We start from the raw sequence: 24,300 nt of genomic DNA, 5'->3' as shown, positions 1-24,300 counted from the left end.
GGGGTATATTTACAAGAATTGACGCTAACTAGCGTTAGCGTTAGTTAGCGGCACATTTTATAACACTGCATATCACTGAAAACTATTACCCGGTTACCGACGTATGCACAATACGTTGCTAGAGGGAGATAGTATCAGCTACCCACAGCTAAAACTGCACTAACACTAGCAGCAAGGCAATAACATTTTTGCCACTAGCAAGAGAAAAGTGAGGAAAGGCCAATTAGAGGCGAACGAAATCACGTTAGTCAGCCCAACGTCCCTTTTCTGCCTCTAGGGGCAAATATAGCCTATAAGTCCACCATCAATGATAACAATAAAATAAAAACAATTGAATGCAGAATGTAGCAGCAAGGGCCAATTTCATTACAGGTAAACAACCCCCCCCCAACCCCCCAACAGCCAGGAATACCAGCCAGAGTCTCAGGTGAAGACAAAATGCAGATTCAGGGCTCCATTTATGTCGCTGGTGGAAGCCAATAATGCGTCACTTTACATAGTTCTTTTCTTGTGACACCAAGGCAGTCGAAGCCTGGAAACCCAGAGGCCTCGGTGGGCCTGCGTCTGAGAACCAGAGTGGGAGGTGGAAGTGCTGTGTAGTTACTGCGGCCTGAGGGTGGAAGCAGGCCATGTCGGGACCAAGCCTTCGGCCTTGGCGGTAGACATTGAGGCAAAGGCGATCGCGCTTATCTGGCAGGTTGCTTGGAGACAAGTTTCTAACCTGTGTGAGAAGACCACCTGGTGCCCCTTGGAGCTGTGATTGGTAGAGGTGCTCCTGCGCACCAACGTAGGGAGGTTTGCATCGCATAACACTTGCCACCACTACACTGGGATGCACGAAGGAGATTGCCAATGGTGTGCCGCACCTCTCTTCACCACAGACCGGAGGATGTGGTGCTGCCCAGATGTTGTAGAGGGTGAGGCAGGAGCACTGCAAATTCACTTCTAAGGGGGCCCTATTACATCACCTGCATCAAGAGGTTCCCCAGTGTGCTTTGTGGCGACTACTGTACCCAGGCTTGTGAAATACTACCTGGCTGAAACTCCTGCTGGCTGAATTACAGATTCAGAGAGAGCACACGGATTGAGCACCGGTGTCGATGTCCAGGTGAGGAGAAAGTGGTACAGGTAGCAAAGGAGACCTGGGGGGGTTATGTCGGGCCCAGGTCTAGCACGGGTGGGTGGTGCTCACTCTACCTTGAGCAATCCGTGCGCTGCGGAGGATGCTCTTTTCCAGGACACCACATTATAAAAATTGTGGAGTGATGGTATGCGGGATGTTGCTTTGCGGAATCTCATCACATATTCGGACACCACACAAGACTGGTGTGGTACTACACTAACTGGCTCAAGTTGCTGGGATCGGCAATTGCTGGCAGCGAATGCCAAGAGCACGAGGGCCAGTTTGTGCTCAGGTCCATTGGTATACCGCTTGATCTGCCGTTACTCACTAGGGAACTGTGCCACATTTTGATTAGAAGAGGAAACCGGGAGGTGCTGCCTTTCCACACTCCCTGGCAGTGAGCTCTTGATTGTACAGGGGACTATCCCTTAGTGGACTACTCCTTACCCACAGCACAGTGCCATCTGGTAGCTGCTGCTGTCCTCATCTGCTGCTGCTGGTTCCTCTGACCCAAAGGTCAGGTGTTCGAGGGTCTCCATCTCCGCAACACAGTCCTCTGTGCATCATAGCGCAAGCGTGCCTCTGTTTTCACCCATGGCAGCCATTGTGCGCCATCATAGGTGAAAAGACAGATGGTGTATTTCTGAGCTCCTTCTGACAGTTTGATGCCACTGGTGCATCAATTTCTTGATGTAATTGTAATGAGAATTTTGAACCACGTTGCGCCGTATTTACAAAGCGACGCATCTTAAAACAAAAATGTATTTATTTCCTACCCTATAACACCACATCAATAACAAAACACTTCAACATTTTATAACATTTCTTTACATAATTAACCGGGTGTTGCCCTTTGGGAAAATAATCAATATCGAGGAATGCACAAAACCATTGTTTATCATATTTCAGCACTAAAACATTTCAACATATACAATATAAGGGATGGCGAAGATAGCGAAGATAGCAGATAATCGAAAAAGATGCATCGCGGAACACGTAACTACATTGACCACAGTCCTTAGGGGCGATACCGCTGGTGTGTGAGTAGTGTGCGACCCCACCCCCAATTGTAATATACAATATAATTGCTTTACTTACAAGAAGGCAACATTTGACTTAAGAGACTTTGTAGACACAAAGTAGCCCTGGTACTCATAATCTCCAAAGGAACATACGCATTCAAGCAGTGATGAAGCTCGACCTGTAGTCTCAAACAGTCTCAGTGATCGCAATACATAGAAAGGGGCCACAAACACAACTTCATTCAATATTCTTTACTATTTCCATTGTGGAGAATAAAATGTCTTCCAAAGTATACTCATTATTTTATAACAGTAAATGTTTCCTCCCTTTTCATGGAGGGCGTCTGAGGTACAAGTTCCCCTTAATTTTAGGGTGGAAAACAACAGATACCAATAGAAATATAAGATCCGCTGGAGTTCCACTTATCTCATCACTTTTACACAGTGAGTTGGGCTGCTGAAACCTCCATTTGAAAGTCTAGTAAAAATGAGGAAGTACCAGCAAAATCCAACCCGGAACTATTGACTTTCATTGTAATTCCTTATTTTTTAATGGACTCTAAGTTTCCTATTAATTATTGCTGGAAAGTTGGTTATTAGCGGTAATAAGTGCTGACTTGCCACTAGAAATAGGGCCACAAAAACAATAAGAGGGTCAGTCTAGGTCTCAATATATGATTACCTTGCTCAAACCCTTGGTAAATGGAAAGATCAGGAAGGCAAAACTTAGGAGACAGATTTGTAAAACATTTGGAAAAACCAATGCACTTAAAAGGTAGGACACAATGAAAAAAACAACACCAGTTTATGAAAATAGGTTATATTTATATCAATGAATAGAAACCAAAATGACCAAAAATCCAATGTAGGGACCCATAGATATGAGTTTTAAAAGATTGAAATTAAAACAAGAACTTAGAAGCAAATAGCACTCAAAGGGTTAAAAAAGGTGGAGCAGGGCAAGGACAAAGTCTAAAGTTTACACTTACTTCCAGAAATGTTTCTTGATGCTGTAAATTGGTCCACAGCACCAGCCAAGGGTTTAGAGGCTCTGGTTTTCCTCTTGAGGTCTGGGACTGCAACTACCACAATGCACCTGTTCGGCTTATTGAGCATTTTACACATGTTTGTTCCATACTTCCTAACCTTCTTCCAGAGGGTCTCTTTGATGGTTCAAAGTATCCAAAATACCAATCTAAGGATCTGGAATCTCCTAGGTGGTCCTTTGGAAGTGTGAACTACAATTCCCACAATGCACCTTGCCAAATCAGTGAAAGTCCACTGGTCACACTACAGGATGAGAACTCTTGGTGGAGATGATGCAGGTGGGCTCTGTTAACCTGTTGCTTGCAAGTGAGTTCACTGATTTATCCTTCTTGAAGCAGGGCAAAGGCTAGAGTACCAGATTGTGCAGCAGGCGCGGTCTTCAGAGTTCAAACACTTGTGGTGCCGTTACAGAATCAAGAAGGGCAGTCCTTCTTCTCCTAGCAGCTGATCTTAGGTGCTGCGGAACTCTTCTATATTTATCCAGTTTTCCTGGGCATCAGGCTGTGAGGGACTGACCAATGGGTCACAGGGTACCACCCAGGTATATGACCACTTCCTCCATAGTGTGGCATATTCTTATCCCAGAGAGCACTATTCTCTCAAAATCCAAAATGGGGAAAGCCTCTCATCAGAGGATCTGGATGGGGCTTACCCAACAAACTGGGGTGGTTATTTTTTAACGCTCTACTTCCACACCTCACCCTAATCAAATTACAGGGTGTCTGTGTGGGTGGGTTGGCATTATGTGGGGGTCATTCTTCCTTTGAAGGCCTGTCTGGCTAGCCCTCACCCGCTTGAGGAAAATTGAATTTTGCCCTGTCATGTGTCCCTACGTGTTCCCCATTATATGTTATGTGTGCATGATCGATATGCATATTTACCCCTTGCCCGAATAAAGACGCAATTATAGTTGTGTCCAACGTTAATATGTCAGTTATCCAGTTCCTCGTGAAAGCAACGTGAATTAGGCTTCTAGGCCTATGTTGCCAACGTTTTTGCATTATGCACGTTAAATCATCGAGTTGTCCCCGTTTCTAGGCCTCACAGGGCCCGGACACCAGATTCAAGCCTCAAGTCTCCTGAATCACTCCGAGGAGCGATGCAGCCCCTCCCGCATCGCTGACCCTTCACTTACTTCCTGCCAAGCAGCGCGGTGCCCGGCCTGGCCTGCCTGCCTGTCTGCCAAGAATAAGTTATGCATACAGTTATCAGTTCAGCTCCCCGGCTTCACATTCCTAGCTAACGAACCGCATAAACATCTTCATCTATAGTCTAGTCTTTCTGTCTCCATGCAAGAGAATTACTGAATTAGTATCCATAGAAGATTCATAGCACACGCAATACATGAAGAAATATATGCATGCACCAGCCTCAGTGACAAGTAGCCTTTGCCCTGATGACTTTTAGATTCAAGCAACATGTACTCCAAACACGAGATATCAGATATGCTATAGGTACATGTCGTCCTGACATCCCAGACTTTAGTCTCCTCTTCTAGTGCTAGAAGTCAGAGCCCCCAGCTCTCCCCAGTTACACGTCATGGCCCGTTTGCGCGCACCAGTAGGTTAAAGGTTCCAGCTGCCCAGGTAGCCCCCTCCATGTATCCGCCCATTTATGACACTTCTGTGACGTTTACATCACATGTCTACGTGCACGCCCTGTGCACGCCTTCTTTTCACGCCCATATGTTCTTATCTTTCATTTGTCACTTATTACGCCTACTGTATGCAATGCAATTGTACTGTTTTACTATATATACTGTATGATGTTAATATGACATTAGGCTTTTTTCCCTTTGTCCTGTGTTTGTCCCTTCCTGAACCTTTGCAGGTGATGGAACCCGATGGTCCATTGGCTCGAGCCATCTGATTAAAGCCCGTATGACTCAGATACCACGGATTCTGCCTCTTATTTATTGAGCTATCCTTTTCAGTTAATGCATAGAAAAATAGTACCGGTAATTAATTATTTATTTACCACATAAATGGCGCCCGAATAGGGACGAGCCCCTTCCCCACGCGCCGGCGATGTAACGCAGGCCCCCTGACCCTTCTACAGCCGTGACGGAACCCTACTGTGCACGTGCAGATATTTCTGCTTCAAGTCTCCCTCAGGCCCACGGAGGAGACGGAGACTGCGGTCCGGCATCCAGACGAGGCGGTGAGGAAGGCGGATCGTCCCGACCAGAGCCCAAGCCGAGAGAGCAAGGTCCGAGGTATCCAGAGGCCCACCTGTTTCCGAAGCCCGAAGCCCGAGGCGCATGCGTAGTGCGTAGCAGTAACCAGACGTTGTAGCAGTCCAGTCCAGTCCGAGGCTTTCAGTTTTTGCTTCCCGGTGAGTACCGTTGCTGGGACGTATCTAGACGGGTTCATTAATTTGTGCCCGGTCCGACGGGTTTGGGTACACAGATCCGGTCCGACGTGTTCACCTAGGTGGATACGGTATGACGTGTCTCTTTAGGAGACCGGTATGTTCTGTACTGTTTTAGCAGTGCATCCAGTAATTCTAGTAAGTCTGTTCTCGAGAAATCCAAGTATTGTGTTTTCAATGTATTAGGTAGTATCTGTTCGAACTGTTATTAATGTGTTTTTGATGTCGTGGTATGAATGATTGTTTTGCTATTCATTACTGTGTTCATTGTGTATTGTGTTCAAGTTCAAGTACGGTTCAAATATGCCGCTGTTTTCTAAGTTACGTCAGATAAAAACCAGAAAAGGGTTACTCGAAGAATCAGTTCCTGTCCCTCCCAGGGACAGTCCTGGACATTTCATGTATCATAAGCATGGCTTAGATGCCATACTGTATCTAGATTTATGGGTGGACTACACCAAAGATCTCGAAGAGAAATATAGATGGCCTGTTTCAGGAACATGGGATGCCGAGTGCATCATGAGAGTAAAGAGGCATTATGGAAAAAGAAAGCCAGACAATCCCAGAAGGACGCCATAGAACTGTGGCGTAAAGAATCCCATAAAAGAACAGAAAAGGAATTCAGAAAAGCAGAACTAAGTAGAGAATCCTCAGAAAAAGCCCAAGAAAGCGAATTACTAGAAGAAGGTGAACGAGTTAGAGCAGAACAGTCAGACAGACAGAGAAATGCCCTTATTAAAGGTATGTATCCTCTTCTCGCCGAGGGTTTGCCTAAGGCGACCCCGGAAACATCCTGTAATTTACCGCCACCATTAGTCCCGACTAAGCTACGTCATAAACCGACTGCAGCTGAAATCTTTCTTTCTTCCTATTTAGATGACACTGTCCCAGAATATGCTAATACGAATCCTACGCCTGTTCAACTTCCACCTCCTGTTAATAATGTAATTACTGTGCCTCCAGTCGTTGGTCCCGGGAATTCCGTTAATGTGCCAGTACCCCAGGACCAACCCACATTACGTACTCCTGCTTTACCAGTCACGTTACCAGCAGCCGCACATTCAGTATTAATTGGCGATTCTAGTTCAGGAGGAGCAGGGGGAGGTATTCCTATCACCCCGCCTCAAACAAAACGACTAACGCTGAGAGATGCAGCGTTACAGCGTACGCCAAAAGTGGCTACGTTCGAAGCCCTCAAAAAGTATCTTACTGATTGCAGATATGACCCAGTGCCAGGCGAAGATGACATGATATTGTATTCCGTACGTTTACAACGAGTTGCAAATTTTTTGGTTACCATACCAGGTATGGAAAAACATTTAGACAGTATATATCACTTCATTCGTACAGGGGAGAAACCAGAAAGTATTCACGAAGCTATGGCACACAGGAAAGTCGAGACTCAAGGCATGATTTTGCAATTTTTAATAAACTGTTTAATAAGAGAACAGGATCATCCTGATAAAGACAAAGAAGAGATGAAAGCCCTGACCAGATGGAGTGACAATATAGCAGAAGGAAAACACAGGACACAAAATTGTATAGAAACCATGTACAGAAAGATTCGTAAAGAAATCATAGGCATACACGAAAAGGAGAAAGCAAGGAAGATAGCCGAGAAAGAGAATGACTCTTCAGACGAAGAGGTAGATAACGAGAATCCCACCAGAATAGCGTATGTAGGTAGGACGAGACCTTCCGATAGACACACACGCCGAGATTACAAGAAAGCTTTTCCTCCTCCCGTACCAGAACAGTGTTCTCTTGAACAATTATTCCAGGCTACCGATAAAGTTCTGAAACTACGAATAGGTTACAGTGAGCTTAGTACCATGCATGAACAAGAACTAGCCCGATCAGCAGTCCGATGGATTAGTGATTCTACCACGTTTTCAGATAAAATAGTGGCTCAAATGTTTCTGAAACTGCCCCCAGACGAACAGCGACTGGTGGGTATGTACATGATCCAGCACCTCATTACACTGTACGAGGATCAGCATTCTGATCCAGGTCCTTTATATAATGTATTGAACGAGTTACTCTTAAACAGATGGAAAGGTCTAGGTATCGATTTAATTAGTGTCATTTTAGAACAGCGCCACAAATACAGAACGTTCCTGACTCCACATTTTGTTCCTGTTTCACCCCCATTTTATATAGACAGACAGAATCCGTTGCGAGAAGTGCATCCTGTTAAGGGAACGGGGGGTGCGCTCGAACGAGTATTTGTGTACACCCCTATAACGAAAATAGAACTACTGGAAATGAAGAAGTTAGTGCCCTGTCGCGATAAAGATCCAGCAGGGTTCCACCGTGAATTAAAAGACATGCTCCGCATGGGAGAATACACGTATCCTGATATCATCAAAATGTTAAAGGTCCTGTTACCCGCGGGCATATATGAAAAACTCAAAGAAAAAGAATGGGAGGTGGGAGAGAAAAAGATTGACTGGACCGCGTTAGAGAACGAAGATAATACACGAGTCCCAGGTACTGGTCTTGGGGATAAAGCCAAAGAATTGCCCGAACTGTTAATACAAGTCTTGCCAAGATTACTAGCCACGAAAAAGGAAGACTGGGATGCCATCTCAGCCTGTAAACAGAAACAAGAAGAAGACACTAGTGATTTCTATTCCAGATTTGAGAAATGTTTCATTATTAATAGCGGTCTGAAAACAAGTAGTGAATCGTATCCACATCTCTTTGTTACCAAACTAGTTGAGAATTCTTTACCACAAGTTAAAAATCGAGTATTAAAAGTCGAGAGTACATGGCAAGCTAATACCCCGTCACAAATGCTCCAGATGTTACAGTATCACCAGAACCGAATTAGGGAAGAGCAAGAACACGAAAGGAGACGTATGAAAGATACGAAAATGAAAGTTCTAGTTGCACAGTCTGTTCCAGCAGATAGTCAGAAGAGGGGTCCGAATCAGACTAGTCATTCTGCAGCTCCTGTTAAAGGGACATGCAATTACTGTAAACAGCCAGGTCATTATATAAACGGATGTGCAGTTCTGAAACACAACATAGCTACAGGTAAGACGAAAGAGAGACCGCGACCTCCTAGACAGGAACATGTTCCGCAGAATTCGCAACCACCGCAGAATGCACAACAGTCAGTTACAGTACCGCAGCCTATAGCTGCCACACAACACGTTACACAACAGATGTACCAGTACGCACAGTCAGATTATCCAGAATATCAGCAGTATTCATGAAACAGCCTAGAGAGGGAGGTTGGCTTGCCTCTCATCGAGATTCCTGTAGATCAAGAGGGTCCCTATGTACACAGTCAAGTATTAGGGAAAGATAGAAAGTTTCTGATTGATACAGGGGCAAGTAGGACTACCATCAGTCATGACGAGGTTCCAGGGGCTCCACTCTCAGGCTCAAGAAATGTTTCCCTGGGATTTTCAGGAAAGCCGATTGTTAATGAAATATCGAAACCAGTTTCCCTAGAAGTTGGTCCATTGTCTCGAACTACAGACTTGTTACTTACGAAATCATGTCCTGAAAATTTACTTGGTATTAAAACATTGAAAGAATTAGGAGCTGTTATATGCTGTTCTCCGGAAGGAGTGAGATTGTTTTTACGTGATTTTAAAGGTCATTATGTGTTGCGTGATTTTGATTCAAGATTACTGAATGTACCACAGCATTTATGGGCGCAAGGTCCAACTGATGTAGGTTGTATGCACATTACACCATATCGTGTCACTCTGAAACAAGGTGTTGTATTACCACGAATCCGACAGTACAAATTGCCACCTGAGGCTGTAGCAGCCTTATCGAAAATCATTGACGAGCTCATTGCTCAAGGAGTAGTTGTAGAAACTGACTCCAATGTATGTAATTCTCCTATCATTCCGATTCTTAAACGTACTGACCCAAATGCACCTCCAGTTTATCGATTAGTGATTGACCTTCGAGAACTTAATAAATGTATCATACCTCAGTACCCAGTGGTTCCAGATATCTCTTCCCTATTGACTGCCATTGATTCTGAAGCTACGTTCTTTACTGTTATTGATCTCAAGAACGCATTCTTTAGTGTCCCCATTCATCCAGACAGCCAGTTTCTTTTCGGATTCTGTTTAAATGGAAGAAGCTATAAATTCACACGTGCTCCTCAAGGTTTCACAGAAAGTCCTAGTATTTACAGTCAAGCACTTAAAAGACAACTAGACAGTATTCACATGCCACCTGACACTACCCTGCTCCAGTATGTCGATGATCTATTGATCACAGCCCGTACAGAACGTGACTGCGAACGTGCGTCACTGACAGTCTTGTATTTTCTGGCAGAAATGGGGCACAAGGTGTCCCCTTCGAAACTGCAATTCTGTGTCCAGCAAGTGGTATACCTAGGACACTTACTGTCCAAGAGGGGTAGACAGTTGACACCTGACCGTATCCAGTTAATAGCACATCTTCCACAGCCCAAGACACAGAAGGAGGTACGAGCTTTTATCGGCCTCACTTCTTACTGCAGACAATGGATCCCTCAGTACGCATATCTAGCCAAACCTCTGATACAGTTGACAACACAGGAGGCAGCCACATCGACTGTCCTCCCTTGGACCCAGGAACATACACTTGTTTTCAATGAGTTAAAGAAAGCTTTATGTAACGCACCTGTGTTAGCGACACCAAACTACAGTAAGTCTTTTACACTTTTTGTCACTGAACGTGATGGTACAGCATTATCTGTTCTCACGCAAGATCAAGCAGGACAACAGAAGCCTTGTGCTAACTTTTCTAGCACATTAGATCCAGTAGCCCAGGCATTGCCTGCGTGCCTCAAGTCAGTTGCCGCCACAGCTCTAGCTATCAGACAAAGTGATTCCATAGTGTTAGGACACTCCCTGACAGTACAAGTTCCACATTCCGTGGAAGTTCTTTTAAACCGAACACAGACTCAGCACTTGACAATTGCACGTTTAACAGGATATGAACTGACACTGTTTCAGCCACACATAGAAATCAGACGCTGCAACATTTTAAATCCTGCTACACTGTTACCTTCGATTACATCAAACCCTGCCACACATGACTGTGTGGAAGTTATTAACACCATGACAAAGCCAAGACAAGACTTGACAGACATTGCATTACCTGATCCAGACCTGACACTTTACGTGGATGGTTCATGTATGAGAACAAGTACAGGAGAGTTAGTAGCCGCGTATGCAGTGACTACTGAAACTGAAATTATAGAAACACATCGTATTGACACCTTGTCTGCTCAAGCAGCAGAGCTCATTGCTCTGACCCAAGCCTGCATACGAGCTAAGAACCTGAAAGTAAACATATATACAGATTCACGTTATGCATTCGGAGTCGTTCACGACTTTGGAGTCCTCTGGCAAGAAAGAGGTTTCATGACCTCTCATGGAGCCAAGATACAGCATGGCCCCCTCATTCAAGCTCTGTTAGAAGCAATACATTTGCCGACAGCTATTGCCATTATGAAGTGCAAAGCACATACGAAAGCCACTGACACCATTTCCCAAGGTAACGATCTAGCAGATCGAACAGCCAAGCTTACAGCTCAGACTCCAGACATTCCAGTTAACATGACAAAGATAGATGTTCCAGATCAGACGACTTGTATGACAGTTAAGGACCCTACACAAGATGTACTAGACATACAGACACATGCTACCCCAGACGAAATCAAGAAATGGTCTGAACAAGGAGGGGTCCAGACAGATCAGGGATGGTTGACGAAGGGAAAAGCCACATGGTTTCTCCCCGACTCTATGGTTCAAGTCATTATTAATACAGCACATAGTCCAGCACATTTAGGAGAAAAAGCCATGTTAGACAGTATCCAGAACATTTGGTTTAACAAGCATTTACGAGCAGCAGCCAAGCAGAAAGTGCGTACCTGCATGATCTGTTGTCAGTTCAATCCAGGTAAAGGTGTTCCGGTGGAACAAGGTGGATTCCATCCTCCTGACCACCCTTTTGAAGTCCTCCAGATGGATTATATTCAGATGGATCGATGTCGAGGTTTCAAGTATGTCCTTGTAGTTGTATGCGCTTTGTCCAGATGGACAGAAGCCTATCCAGTCCCAGATTACACTGCCGCGACCACTGCCAGGCAGTTGGTTCGTGAGTATTTCCCACGCTATGGTTTGCCCAGGGTCGTGCATTCAGACAACGGACAGCCATTCTCATCCGAACTCATGAAACAAGTATCACTTCTGTTACGGTACCAGTGGAAGTTCCACTGCGTGCGACATCCCGAGGCAGCTGGCCTCGTCGAGAGACACAATCAGACTCTGAAAATACGTATTGCAAAGGTCTGTGCCGAGAAAGGTGTAGATTGGATGGTAGCCCTGCCAGTCGCCCTTTTTTACATGAGAATGGTCGCCCACTCCCGATCAGGTCTGTCACCTTTTGAAGTTGTATTTGGTCGTCCCCCGAACATGTGCGGTACACCTATGCCACGTAAAATCACCGATGTTGACAGTAATATGCTGACAGATTACCTAGCTTCCTTGATGTCTGCACTACTCTCTTGTCGTTCACAGGTCGCGGCTGCCTTTCCAGACAACACCCAAGTGAAACCGCACGAGGTCATTCCAGGTGACCTCGTCCTTGTTAGGAACTTTGATCGTTCAAGCCCGCTGGAGCCCCGCTGGAAAGAGCCGAAACTTGTTCTGATGACCACAAGGACCGCTGTGAAACTGGAAGGCCGGAAGGGCTGGCTACACTCCAGCCACATCAAGCGTTTTCATGGACTGCGTCCAAAGACTTTTCTCAAGGACTGCCCCGATACTGACTCTAAACTTCCCCTGTTAGAGAAAACTCCGCAGCAGGAGTATAAACTCAAATTAAGGTCTAGCAAGTCAGACAGTTTAATTGTTTAAGTCCCTCTTGGGTGAAGCGGTTAGACAGGTTCCTGACATGTATGAGATAGACCCACATAGTGAGAGAGTTAGACGAAACTCCAAGAAAATACGTTACTGTAAGAATCTGCGCAGCAGATGTATTGTTACTTTATTGTTTATGTTATTTCTGAGTCTTACGATTACATGCATAAGTTATGTTTTACATGTATTTTTTCCTCCTCTTGATTCACATGTACATCTTTCCTCCAATGATACAGTAGAGCACACTTTTAGTGAACTACCCCCTCACGAGTTATCCTATCGACTTGCAATGCGCAACAATACTTTTATACGTATGTTACACTATTCACACCAGACTAGCAATGCCACTAATTGTTGGGTGTGTGGTCGACTCCCCCCTTTCCAGACACCGAAGGGAGTTCTGCCACTCTTTCCCTATCCGTTTTCACACAATGGTTCGTGTGGAGCATGGTTTACGATAACGTCATCTTTAGACGATAAGTCCCTTTTAAATAGAACATGTTTCCCAGACAAGGAAGGTCTTTCCCATAGGACAGGGTTGGATCTAGAAAATGAAGTATATGATCTAGGTAATTAGTCCTCGAATTTCATGATTTTGAATGTTCAGTCCGAGACTACTCCAGACTTGCCTGCTATTACAGTCCTACCAGTAAAAGGCGAATTATGTGTTAGAAAGAATGGTTCAGTACATCTAGGACACAGTGATTGTACTACTGTGGTCGAGTATAGTGACAGTGGGAAATCTACTTTCCAAGCCTCACGTCATTCATATTTTGTATGTGGTCAGACCGCATATGTACGTCTGCCCCTAGATTGGGATGGAACATGTTACATTGCCTTCCTACTGCCACCAGTTTTCCTAGCCCCATCCGATTATCACAGAAATACACATCTAGTACACGTTAGACATAGAAGGGAGATCGAGTCCCCAATTGTCGATCACACTGAAACTGCCTTAGAACAGTATACAGATTTCAATAAAGGTTTCTTTTTCTTCATAGGACCTATCCAGAATAGTAAGCTAATACGTAGGTTAACGAGAACCCTTGAAGCAGTAGTGAATGAGACTACTTCCGCTCTAGGTAACTTAACAGAAGAGCAATCTGCTATGAGATTTGTCGTTCTCCAGAACCGCCTTGTTCTTGACGTCATACTGGCCAATAGGGGCGGAGCTTGTAGAGTCATCGGATCTAGTTGTTGCATTTTCATTCCTAATAACGCATCGTCTGTATATTCAGCGATAACAAGACTCCATAAAATAGCCCATCAGTTACACCAGAATCCAGGCACCTGGACATGGTCCGGTTGGCTCTGGAGTATAATATCTGCCTGGGGATGGAAAGTACTGTCATTCCTGGGAATAGTAGTAATGATCATATTCAGTTGTTGTCTCTGTTTACAATGTGGCCCTGCGATTTGTGGCTTGTGTGCTACCTCTTGTATTCCAAGTCCAAAGTCCCATTCCAAGAAGATTAAAGACGAGCAAATGATGCTGTATGAACAGATAGATGGTATCATGAATATTGATGTTTCCTGAAGGAAACGTAGGGAACAAGGAGGGAATGAGGAAAATTGAATTTTGCCCTGTCATGTGTCCCTACGTGTTCCCCATTATATGTTATGTGTGCATGATCGATATGCATATTTACCCCTTGCCCGAATAAAGACGCAATTATAGTTGTGTCCAACGTTAATATGTCAGTTATCCAGTTCCTCGTGAAAGCAACGTGAATTAGGCTTCTAGGCCTATGTTGCCAACGTTTTTGCATTATGCACGTTAAATCATCGAGTTGTCCCCGTTTCTAGGCCTCACAGGGCCCGGACACCAGATTCAAGCCTCAAGTCTCCCGAATCACTCCGAGGAGCGATGCAGCCCCTCCCGCATTCCCTGACCCTTCACTTACTTCCTGCCAAGCAGCGCGGTGCCCGGCCTGGCCTGCCTGCCTGTCTGCCAAGAATATGTTATGCATACAGTTATCAGTTCAGCTCCCCGGCTTCACATTCCTAGCTAACGAACCGCATAAACATCTTCATCTATAGTCTAGTCTTTCTGTTTCCTTGCAAGAGAATTACTGAATTAGTATCCATAGAGGATTCATAGCACACGCAATACATGAAGAAATATATGCATGCACCAGCCTCAGTGACAAGTAGCCTTTGCCCTGATGACTTTTAGATTCAAGCAACATGTACTCCAAACACGAGATATCAGATATGCTATAGGTACATGTCGTCCTGACATCCCAGACTTTAGTCTCCTCTTCTAGTGCTAGAAGTCAGAGCCCCTAGCTCTCCCCAGTTACACGTCATGGCCCGTTTGCGCGCACCAGTAGGTTAAAGGTTCCAGCTGCCCAGGTAGCCCCCTCCATGTATCCGCCCATTTATGACACTTCTGTGACGTTTACATCACATGTCTCCGTGCACGCCCTGTGCACGCCTTCTTTTCACGCCCATATGTTCTTATCTTTCATTTGTCGCTTATTACGCCTACTGTATGCAATGCATTTGTACTGTTTTACTATATATACTGTATGATGTTAATATGACATTAGGCTTTTTTCCCTTTGTCCTGTGTCTGTCCCTTCCTGAACCTTTGCAGGTGATGGAACCCGATGGTCCATTGGCTCGAGCCATCTGATTAAAGCCCGTATGACTCAGATACCACGGATTCTGCCTCTTATTTATTGAGCTATCCTTTTCAGTTAATGCATAGAAAAATAGTACCGGTAATTAATTATTTATTTACCACATAAATGGCGCCCGAATAGGGACGAGCCCCTTCCCCACGCGCCGGCGATGTAACGCAGGCCCCCTGACCCTTCTACAGCCGTGACGGAACCCTACTGTGCACGTGCAGATATTTCTGCTTCAAGTCTCCCTCAGGCCCACGGAGGAGACGGAGACTGCGGTCCGGCATCCAGACGAGGCGGTGAGGAAGGCGGATCGTCCCGACCAGAGCCCAAGCCGAGAGAGCAAGGTCCGAGGTATCCGGAGGCCCACCTGTTTCCAAAGCCCGAAGCCCGAGGCGCATGCGTAGTGCGTAGCAGTAACCAGACGTCGTAGCAGTCCAGTCCAGTCCGAGGCTTTCAGTTTTTGCTTCCCGGTGAGTACCGTTGCTGGGACGTATCTAGACGGGTTCATTAATTTGTGCCCGGTCCGACGGGTTTGGGTACACAGATCCGGTCCGACGTGTTCACCTAGGTGGATACGGTATGACGTGTCTCCGTGCACGCCCTGTGCACGCCTTCTTTTCACGCCCATATGTTCTTATCTTTCATTTGTCACTTATTACGCCTACTGTATGCAATGCAATTGTACTGTTTTACTATATATACTGTATGATGTTAATATGACATTAGGCTTTTTTCCCTTTGTCCTTTGTCCCTTTGTCCTGTGTCTGTCCCTTCCTGAACCTTTGCAGGTGATGGAACCCGATGGTCCATTGGCTCGAGCCATCTGATTAAAGCCCGTATGACTCAGATACCACGGATTCTGCCTCTTATTTATTGAGCTATCCTTTTCAGTTAATGCATAGAAAAATAGTACCGGTAATTAATTATTTATTTACCACACGCTGCCTGCCATCTGCTCTGTAGTTTGTACTTCTTTGCCCACAGGAAGCAGGGCTTTTCACATCTCATTAGAGCAGCCTGGTTAGCCTGGGCAGAGGCTGGCCAACCAGGAGAGAGTAGATGAAAATCTGGATTTTGGCACACAGAAAAGAAAGTTTAATAACATTTCTGTCACAGCTATTAGAAGTCTAATAATGACAAATTGCTGGATATATCTTAACTATTCATGTGATACCTTGAACTAAAATATTTCAATATTTGTACTTAGGTAAAATATTACAATGTTAGCCTATGGAACCATTCACTACAATGAGGAAAAGCAAAATTGGCAGTTGTTTTCTGTCATCAGGGCATATAAAACATATTTTATAATGTCCCTGTAAAGTTATAAGGCACCCTATCCCTGGGGCACCTAGGAGAGACCTTAGGGGTGACACATATGTAACAGTAAGGTAGATTAATACTTTGGAAGTACCTTGAAATCCAAAGCCACATTTGCATATAACTTCAACTTAAAAGCAGCCTGCAAGGCAGGGCTGGCTTTTAAAATGCCAGCTGGCGCCACAGTAGTGCACACTCCAGTTCAGGAATTCTACTGGGCTTCTAAACCTCCATGCCCTATTATTTACTAGGGACTTATTGATAGATTAAATCCTCCTTGTCTTATTATATACTAGACCCTTACAGGGGTCTGTAATTGGCAACTGTAATTATATCAAATTACCATGTACTTTATTTACAGAGTACATGCCCTGGGTCGGCTTGGTGGAGCCCAGGGCTCAATCAGAGTCTGAAAAACAGCAACTAGTAGTCAAAATGAGGGCAAAAAGTGGGGGCACACTGTAAACAGTTCATGATTTCTCACAATTACGGACTGTATATTTATCACCATCTGACTTACTGTCACACATTTATCAGTTACTTTGGGTGTGAGGAAATATCAGCCCGTTTTCTGGACATTTCATTATGGGAGCCTATAATGCATTGTTTGGGATGGAAGTTTCAATCCTTGCATTTTGGGTGCTGCTGAAGCTGATGTATTTCAGACAATCCTTATTAATGTGTGTCAGATCTAGTGTTATCCTCTAATGCTCTGGAATATATTGTGTGAGGAGTATCCTGCACTATGTCTAGTATATCTATGTCTGGTATCACTGGGTAAATGTGTAGTATGTCCATGTCTTGCATCACTAGGTACATATGTAGTATTTCCATGTATGATACCAGCAGGTGCATGTGTTTTATGTCCATGTCTGGTATCACCAGGTACATGTGCAGTAGTCCATGTCTGGTTTCAATAGGTACATATGTAGCATGCCTATTTCTGGTATCACTAGGTACATATGTAGTATTGCCATGTCTGGTATCACCAGGTACATGTGTATTATGCCCAGGTCTGGTATTATCATGTTAATCTGTAGTATGCCCATGTCTGATACCAACAGTTGCATGTGTACTATGGCCATGTCTTGTACCACCAGGTACATGTGAAGTATATCCATGTCTGGTATCACTAGGTACATGTGTAGTATGTCCATGTATGATTTCACCAGGTACATGTGTAGTCTGTCCATGGCTGATATAACCAGGTAAGTGAGTAGCATGTCCATGTGTAGTGTCACTTGGTACATATGTAGCATGTCTATTTCTAGTATCACTAGGTACATATGTACTATGTCCATGTCTGATGTCACTAAGTGCTGTGTTAACATATATTTTGGTATAATCCGAATATATAGCCGATTTGCTTCATGAAAAGACTTGTAAATCTACACTCAGGGAATTACACCATGGCACATGGACATAATTTCTTCCTTCTTAAGCTCACAATTCTTTTAACTAGATGACCTGGGCCCCCTTTGCAGGTTCCAGGTATGATTGAGGTGAACATGTTTGCATTTCTATTTGCTCCTGTAAGTTGTCATTTTCAATGGAGTATTTGTAAACAGTGTACAACTAGCCCAGGACAAAAGACAACTCCTTTATGCAATGGTGTAGTTTTCTTTATATTTTTGCCTTAGGAAATCACTTACCTGACACCCCGCAAATTATTGGGGTGTTTCTATATCCTTCTCATCCTGGAAGGACATTTATTCGCGGCTCTGAAAAGAGAAAATCTCCAAACAATGTTGGGATTGAAAAGGGTCAGAGGAGAGCTGGCATTGGTCACAATCTTAGATATATATGGACATTAATAAACTTTCAATATTGACCAAGCCTTGAACCTCTCACTCCCCAATCCTGCAAAACATTGCACCATCATGGGGAAATATCACAAGATATTGACAAGATTTATGCAACATCAAATTGTGTGAATTCAGTGACCTGCAAATCATAACACTATGCTCCTATATCTTTTTTACGAGTTGTAAATGGATTTGGAAATTGGGATCAGTATGTCTACGCTTTCTATTCATGTTCATTATATGTGGTATTCCTTTATCTAATATGCCTGAATAGACTGGTAGTTTTACCTAGTCTACTTTGTATCTGTTTACTCTTAGTATGGCCATGTCTAAACGTACATTTTACTCTCTTTGACTCTATAATGACTTCATAGTTTACAATTTCCTAGAAGCAGCATCTCACCTTCGCTGCTAAAATAAGGTGTGACTGGTTTACTCTTACTTTTTCCAGTAGTCCTGTGTTTTAGTCATGTCATGCACAATCATGTAATAAGGCATCAAAGAGAGAGCAGCCACTGGACAGGATCGGCCCTTGAGTCACCCGGAAAAGATTGCACACTCTGTCGTCTCCATTATTACATGTAAGACTAATGGATCACTCTAGATAGTTATGTTATATTAAAGACATATGTGTATCTCTTAAACGCCCGTGGTTTCTTGCTACCACAGAATTGACAGAAATGGTTAGATTTATCCCAAATGAGGATCTTTTGAAATCAAAAGCTGGGCATTGCTCTTGCTGCCCTAATGTCAAGTCTGGCTTTGTGAGAGAGATTACCTGAGCAGCAGGAAATAAATGTTGCATATATTGGGGTTACATGTCAGAATTAAGGTGTTCACCCCTCCAACTGAGCATATATCCCTCCAGATTGTTATTGTTAGCTCTTAAAATCTCTCATTCCCATAACTTTATTCATATCACTTTATTCTGTAACTGTTCTCTCCAGGGCGTAAGAGGGAGGCTGACTGTAAATCATCAGCTGCTAATCTCAAAGAAGCAGTGAAGAGTGTCAGCAACGCCCAGGACGTGAGGGCAGAAGCTGAGCTGATGATGAAACCGTACGCTAACTGGGAAGAGTTCCTAATGCCCGGCCCCATCTCCATTGCAATCCTAGGAGAGCTGGCATGCATTTCATCAGCCAGTGGGGACTTCTCTATCAACCTGAATCCACCACCAAGTGGTTACAAGTACATGCAATACCCAGAGTCCTTTTCAGCCTCCCTAATGCAGATTTCCAACAAAGCCTGGAATTCCTTCAACACAGCAAACAGAAACATGGATAGGATAAGGCTCCTCACAGGTGGCTTGCCACGTGACATTAAAGAATTAGTCACAATTCTGTTCCAGCCCACTGCCACTGTTAATGCCATGCTCCCACGGCGCCTAAGCTCTATTCTCGGGACTTCCAGGGATTGCACATCCTTGGCTCAGGCTGTAGAGACAAGTTTTAGTAACACCATTCTCTTAATCCACGAGGTGCTTGAAGCTTGTGTGAACTCCAAGAGGGGCTACGAGAAGAACTTGGAGGATGTGAAGGTCGCCCTGGAACAGCTCACCATTAGAGAAGCATCTGCAAAGGATGCTGTAAAAATGGCAGAAGAGTACAGGAAGATGACTGAGACACAACTTAAGGATGCTGCAGATGCCTACAAGGATGCTCTGAAGAAGGTGCCCTCTGTGTGGGAAACTATGGCTGCTAATTTTGTTGGTGGCATTCTTGACACACTGACTTCCTCTGCAAACACAATGATAAGCAGGGAGCTTGGCACAAATATTCCTGCTGGTGGGAAGGTGGGTACTGTTTACAGTAGTGATGTCAAATCCAATCAGGCGACTAAGACAATCTGTACCAAGTCCAATCAGATGACAGCTATCACCGACGGCCTTCAGAAAGTCATAGACAGTAATGGGAAAACTATTAACATGAAGATGGTTTATAGTGAGAAAGATAATACAGTGACAACAAACTATCCAAAAGATCTGGCAATGAGATTGAAAAAGGAGATAGCGGAACAAGCTGAGTGTAAAGCACAAACACAAATGGATAATGTTCTACAATCTGTTATTGACATATGTGAAGACTTGGGAAGAGTTGCATTGGCTAAGACACCAGATGAGAGTTTCCAGCAAGCAATTGTTCAAAGGATAAACTCATTAAGTAGCAGGGCAATAAAAGTTGATTCATATTGTAAAATAGAGACTAATGCTCAACCCTTGAAGCCAAATCCACCGAATGCAGACCAAACTAAAGGCCCTGTCAGCATAGGCACTCACTCTGCACAAATGGCACAGACACGAGTAGAACAAGCTACAATTCAGTTAAAAAATACTCAGGAAATGTACAAGGAATCCTTCGAGAAGGTTCAAAAAGAAAATAAGGAACTTACAACGATCCTGGTTGAAATGAAAAGCTATTCACTGAAGGAGATTGATTTTGAGACAGCCAAAAAGATGCTCATTAAAGGCCTAGATTGCCTAGGGAGAGTGAAAAAGCAGTGGGAGAAAATGATCCTCTTCTTCCAGATGATATCCAACCTAATCCAATCCTGCCTAGATAAAAATGTCAATGAGTTAGTGCAGTCTGCCAGATCAGTGCAGAGCATTCCCAACTATTCCACTGATGCCTTTGTGAAGGACCTGATGTACAACCGAGCATTTGCATGCAGCAGTGTTTCCCAGTTAGTCAACATGATCTCCTCTACCTACTGCGAGGTTTCCCAACGCTACCTGATGGACCGCGTGAGCTCTTTAGGAAGACTGATCACCATGTCTCCCACAAACCCACAGTTCAAGATTGAGCGTGAGAAGCTACAAAGTGGTTGTGAAGAGGCTCAAAAGTCAATCCAAGACTTGGTGATTACCAAAAAAGAAGAGTTTGACATGAGTATTGAGGCAAGAGTTAAGGAAATCAATTGCCAGCTGGGAGCAGCCATCCCATCCCTCACTGAAGCCGAAAAGAAACGCATCAGTGAGGATGTAAATGCAGGCGCAAACGCAATTGATTTCTAGGAATATCTTTCTTCGCCTGAGAGGGCCAGACTATTCTGTTTATCTCAAGTTTACCTCCTAAAGCTTTGCTTAGACAATAATCAATTGCAGTCAGTGGGTGGAAGATGTTTCCATTCCAATGGGCACCTTACATTTGATATTTCATGTGTTTTGCTCTAGATACAAGCTGCCCATTGATTTGAAATGTTGCCTCATATGCCATTCTTTAGAAATGTATCAACCATGAGATATCAGGCAATGCTAGCTCACGTATGTGCACTGCTATATGAGATAAAATTGTGTGTGAACTCAAGGTCATGACAAATTCCTCTGCCTTGAAATCAAAGCACTGTTCAATATCTCGTTCCATGAACCATAGGGTGTGGAAAATACACTACTCGAGAATTAAACTGCTGCTAGATCCACCTGTGCTTTACATTTTATGCATGCGCATCGTTTGCTGTTTTTCTTGGACTCATTGGAGACTCCCATATTCTGACCTTTGAACTCAAAGTACCTCTGAATTCCATGCCTTGCTTTCTCCAATAATTCATGATTTAAAACACCCCTGCTTGAGAACAGGTCCCTGCATAGTAGATGGGTCCCAGATCAAGACCTCTGCAGATCTAATGTGTTAGTGAGGAGTTACCCATTGTACTTTGGGTATCAGCTAAACATGACATAGACTTCCCATAGGCTGTCCACGGACAAGAATGTTAATATTGTTCAGAAATTAGCCAACACATGCACACCAATTTCTTTGCTTTGTATCCTAAATCATGCATTGGCTTTGTTTCTCGAGATTGTAATCTGTAACACAATAAAGTTTACTGCTTAAGATATATATAAAGTTTACAGTTCCATTTATTTTGTCGGTACGTTTTCTTATTTGCACATGTGTAGCCACATAATTATTCAGACTAAACATTTAGCACTTGTATATTTTGAGGCACCAAGGACTGGATGATAAACAAATTCCAAGAGAGCCAAACTCACACTAAAAAAGCAAAACAAGGCTACAATATCTCCATCTACACTTAAGTATCAGTCATCAGTAACAATAAGTCAAACTGCTAGTTATAGTGAAACTCAAAATTAGGGGTTGACATAACTCACATAATTCCATGTAGTGTAATCATGCTTCATTACCCAAATATTCAGCAAGAATATGTGGAATAATGCCACAAATGCCTCCTCGCTAATAGGTACCTCACAGTATAGCTCTCAGTGTCTCATCTCATCCTTTGGCTGGGGTGACTGTTAGCGCTCTATTCGAAATCCCATGATCAGTCCTTAGGGATGTAAGGCTAATGCTTAAACGACAGTGCAGCGGACGCACACAGCGGGCGAGCTGCCGACGCGCCAAAGGCTCGCCAAAAGCAAGCCCATCTGCGCCCGTCCGCGGCCGTACGGGGACCGGGGCCAGAACCCCTGGCCGATTTGCGGTTAGAAGGCAATATGGCAGGGCGGAATTGCTGGCTTTATGTCCCCTTATGGACAGTGCTTGCAGACACAGTATGTCGGCTAATCAAGTTAGGGCATGTAATCACTGTCCACTTAGCTGGTGCTTGGGCCACATAAGGCAGGTAGAGAGAGGGGTTCTCTGTTGTGGGTTACAGAATTGCAGATCTCTCAGTAAACACAAAATCGGAATCTCTGACTTGCTCTCTGACACTAAGCTTGATCTCCCGTTTCTTACTGAGACCTGGCTGGATGCCAATTCTGCGCCATATATTATTGAGGCACTCCCCTCCGGTTATACTACAACTAGAATTGATAGAGCGGTATACAGAGGAGAGGGGATATCGGTAATTTTTAGATCTCCCCTTGAATGCTGCTTTGAACCGGCCATGCTATGTGATAGTGAGGCCGGCTCCTTTAAATTGAATATCAGCCCTAACTTTACGGTGAAAGGGCTTTTGGTTGATAAACCCCCCGGGCTCTCCTACACACTTTCTGCCCAGTCTGCTGGAGGGTATAGCTCATTTAGCCTTAAGACATGTTAAGTTCCTGGTTCTGGGTGATCTGAATCTCCATTTGGAGGACCCTCTGAATAAGGAGGCATTCAAAGTATGCCAGGATCTTTAGTCACTTCACCTAGGCTTGAAATCATGCTCTCCTACTCATCAGCACGGACACCTACTTGATCCAGTGTTCGCTAGCTGGGAGAATGTAGAAGTTTTTACCCCCCTCCCTGTTCGGACCACTTTTTGGTGCCTTTTGTGATCAGGGTGCCAGAGATCGAAAGCCAGGAGGTAGCAATGGGCAACCACCCGTGTAGGAAGTGGAAAAACTTTGTACAGGGTGATTTTAATAGAGAGTTGACAGTGGGCGGACCCCCGGGTGGTTCAGACAGTAAAACCGCCTGTATGAATCTGGAGAGGTGCATAATTGACGCTCTTAATAAGGTGGCCCCGCTGCTCTCGATCAAAGTTTGGGGCAGGGTACATAAATCTGCAACCTGGTTTACCCCAAATCTACATCTCGTAAAAGCGGAATGTAAACGTCTGGAGAGGCAGTGGAGAAAGGGATTTTGGAACCAGGATAGAATGAAATACAGGGAGGAATAGAGGAAATATCAAGGTCGGTTAAGGCGGGCTAAAGCCACCCATTACAAGGCCAGAATTGGAACGCGGAGAATTCTACTAACAAACTCTTTAAAATATATAAGGAGATCTCCTCCCTGGCTGGTACGGCTGTGCCAAGCAGGGGCTCAGCTAAGGACTGCAATCGGGTTGCGAATTACTTCTCAGAGAAGGTGAAGGAAATTTACTCATCGTTCTCAGGGACTGTAATGAGGGGCGCTGAATTTGAAGAACAGATGGGAGGAACTAAGACAGGGCTGAGACTGAACAACTTTTCCCTCTCCTGAGACTCTTAGGAGTATCTGCCTCAGTGTTAAATCTGGCTCTCCCAGAGATCCTGCCCCACCTAAGGTGATGGGCGAGAGTTTAGATACTCTTGAGCCGTTCATTAGGCATGTGTTAGACATCTCGTTCAGTCTACACACACTGCCAGCGAACTGGAAACGAGCCATTGTTCTCCCAGTCAAGAAGAAGCCGAACATCAGTCAAGACAAACTAGAAAATCTGCGACCCATCTCCCTT

The 24,300-nt window shown here is 44.3% G+C and overlaps 1 protein-coding gene across 2 annotated transcripts in view; it reads left to right on the top strand.

Moving 5' to 3' along the window:
* Positions 1–22,043, top strand: part of LOC144817791 (uncharacterized) — a 30,121-nt gene extending 8,078 nt beyond the window's left edge. For both annotated transcript variants that reach the window (XM_078674608.1, XM_078674609.1), the window contains exon 3: positions 19,152–22,043. In XM_078674608.1, the coding sequence (XP_078530734.1) occupies positions 19,152–21,214 (2,063 nt within the window). In that variant the 3' untranslated portion in view covers positions 21,215–22,043. The remainder of the gene's footprint in view (positions 1–19,151) is intronic.
* Positions 22,044–24,300: the final 2,257 nt, after the last annotated feature.

Source organism: Lissotriton helveticus, chromosome 2_1 (assembly GCF_964261635.1).
Source record: "Lissotriton helveticus chromosome 2_1, aLisHel1.1, whole genome shotgun sequence".
NCBI classification, from domain to species: Eukaryota; Metazoa; Chordata; class Amphibia; order Caudata; family Salamandridae; genus Lissotriton; species Lissotriton helveticus.
This window is presented reverse-complemented; position numbering and strand designations above follow the sequence as displayed.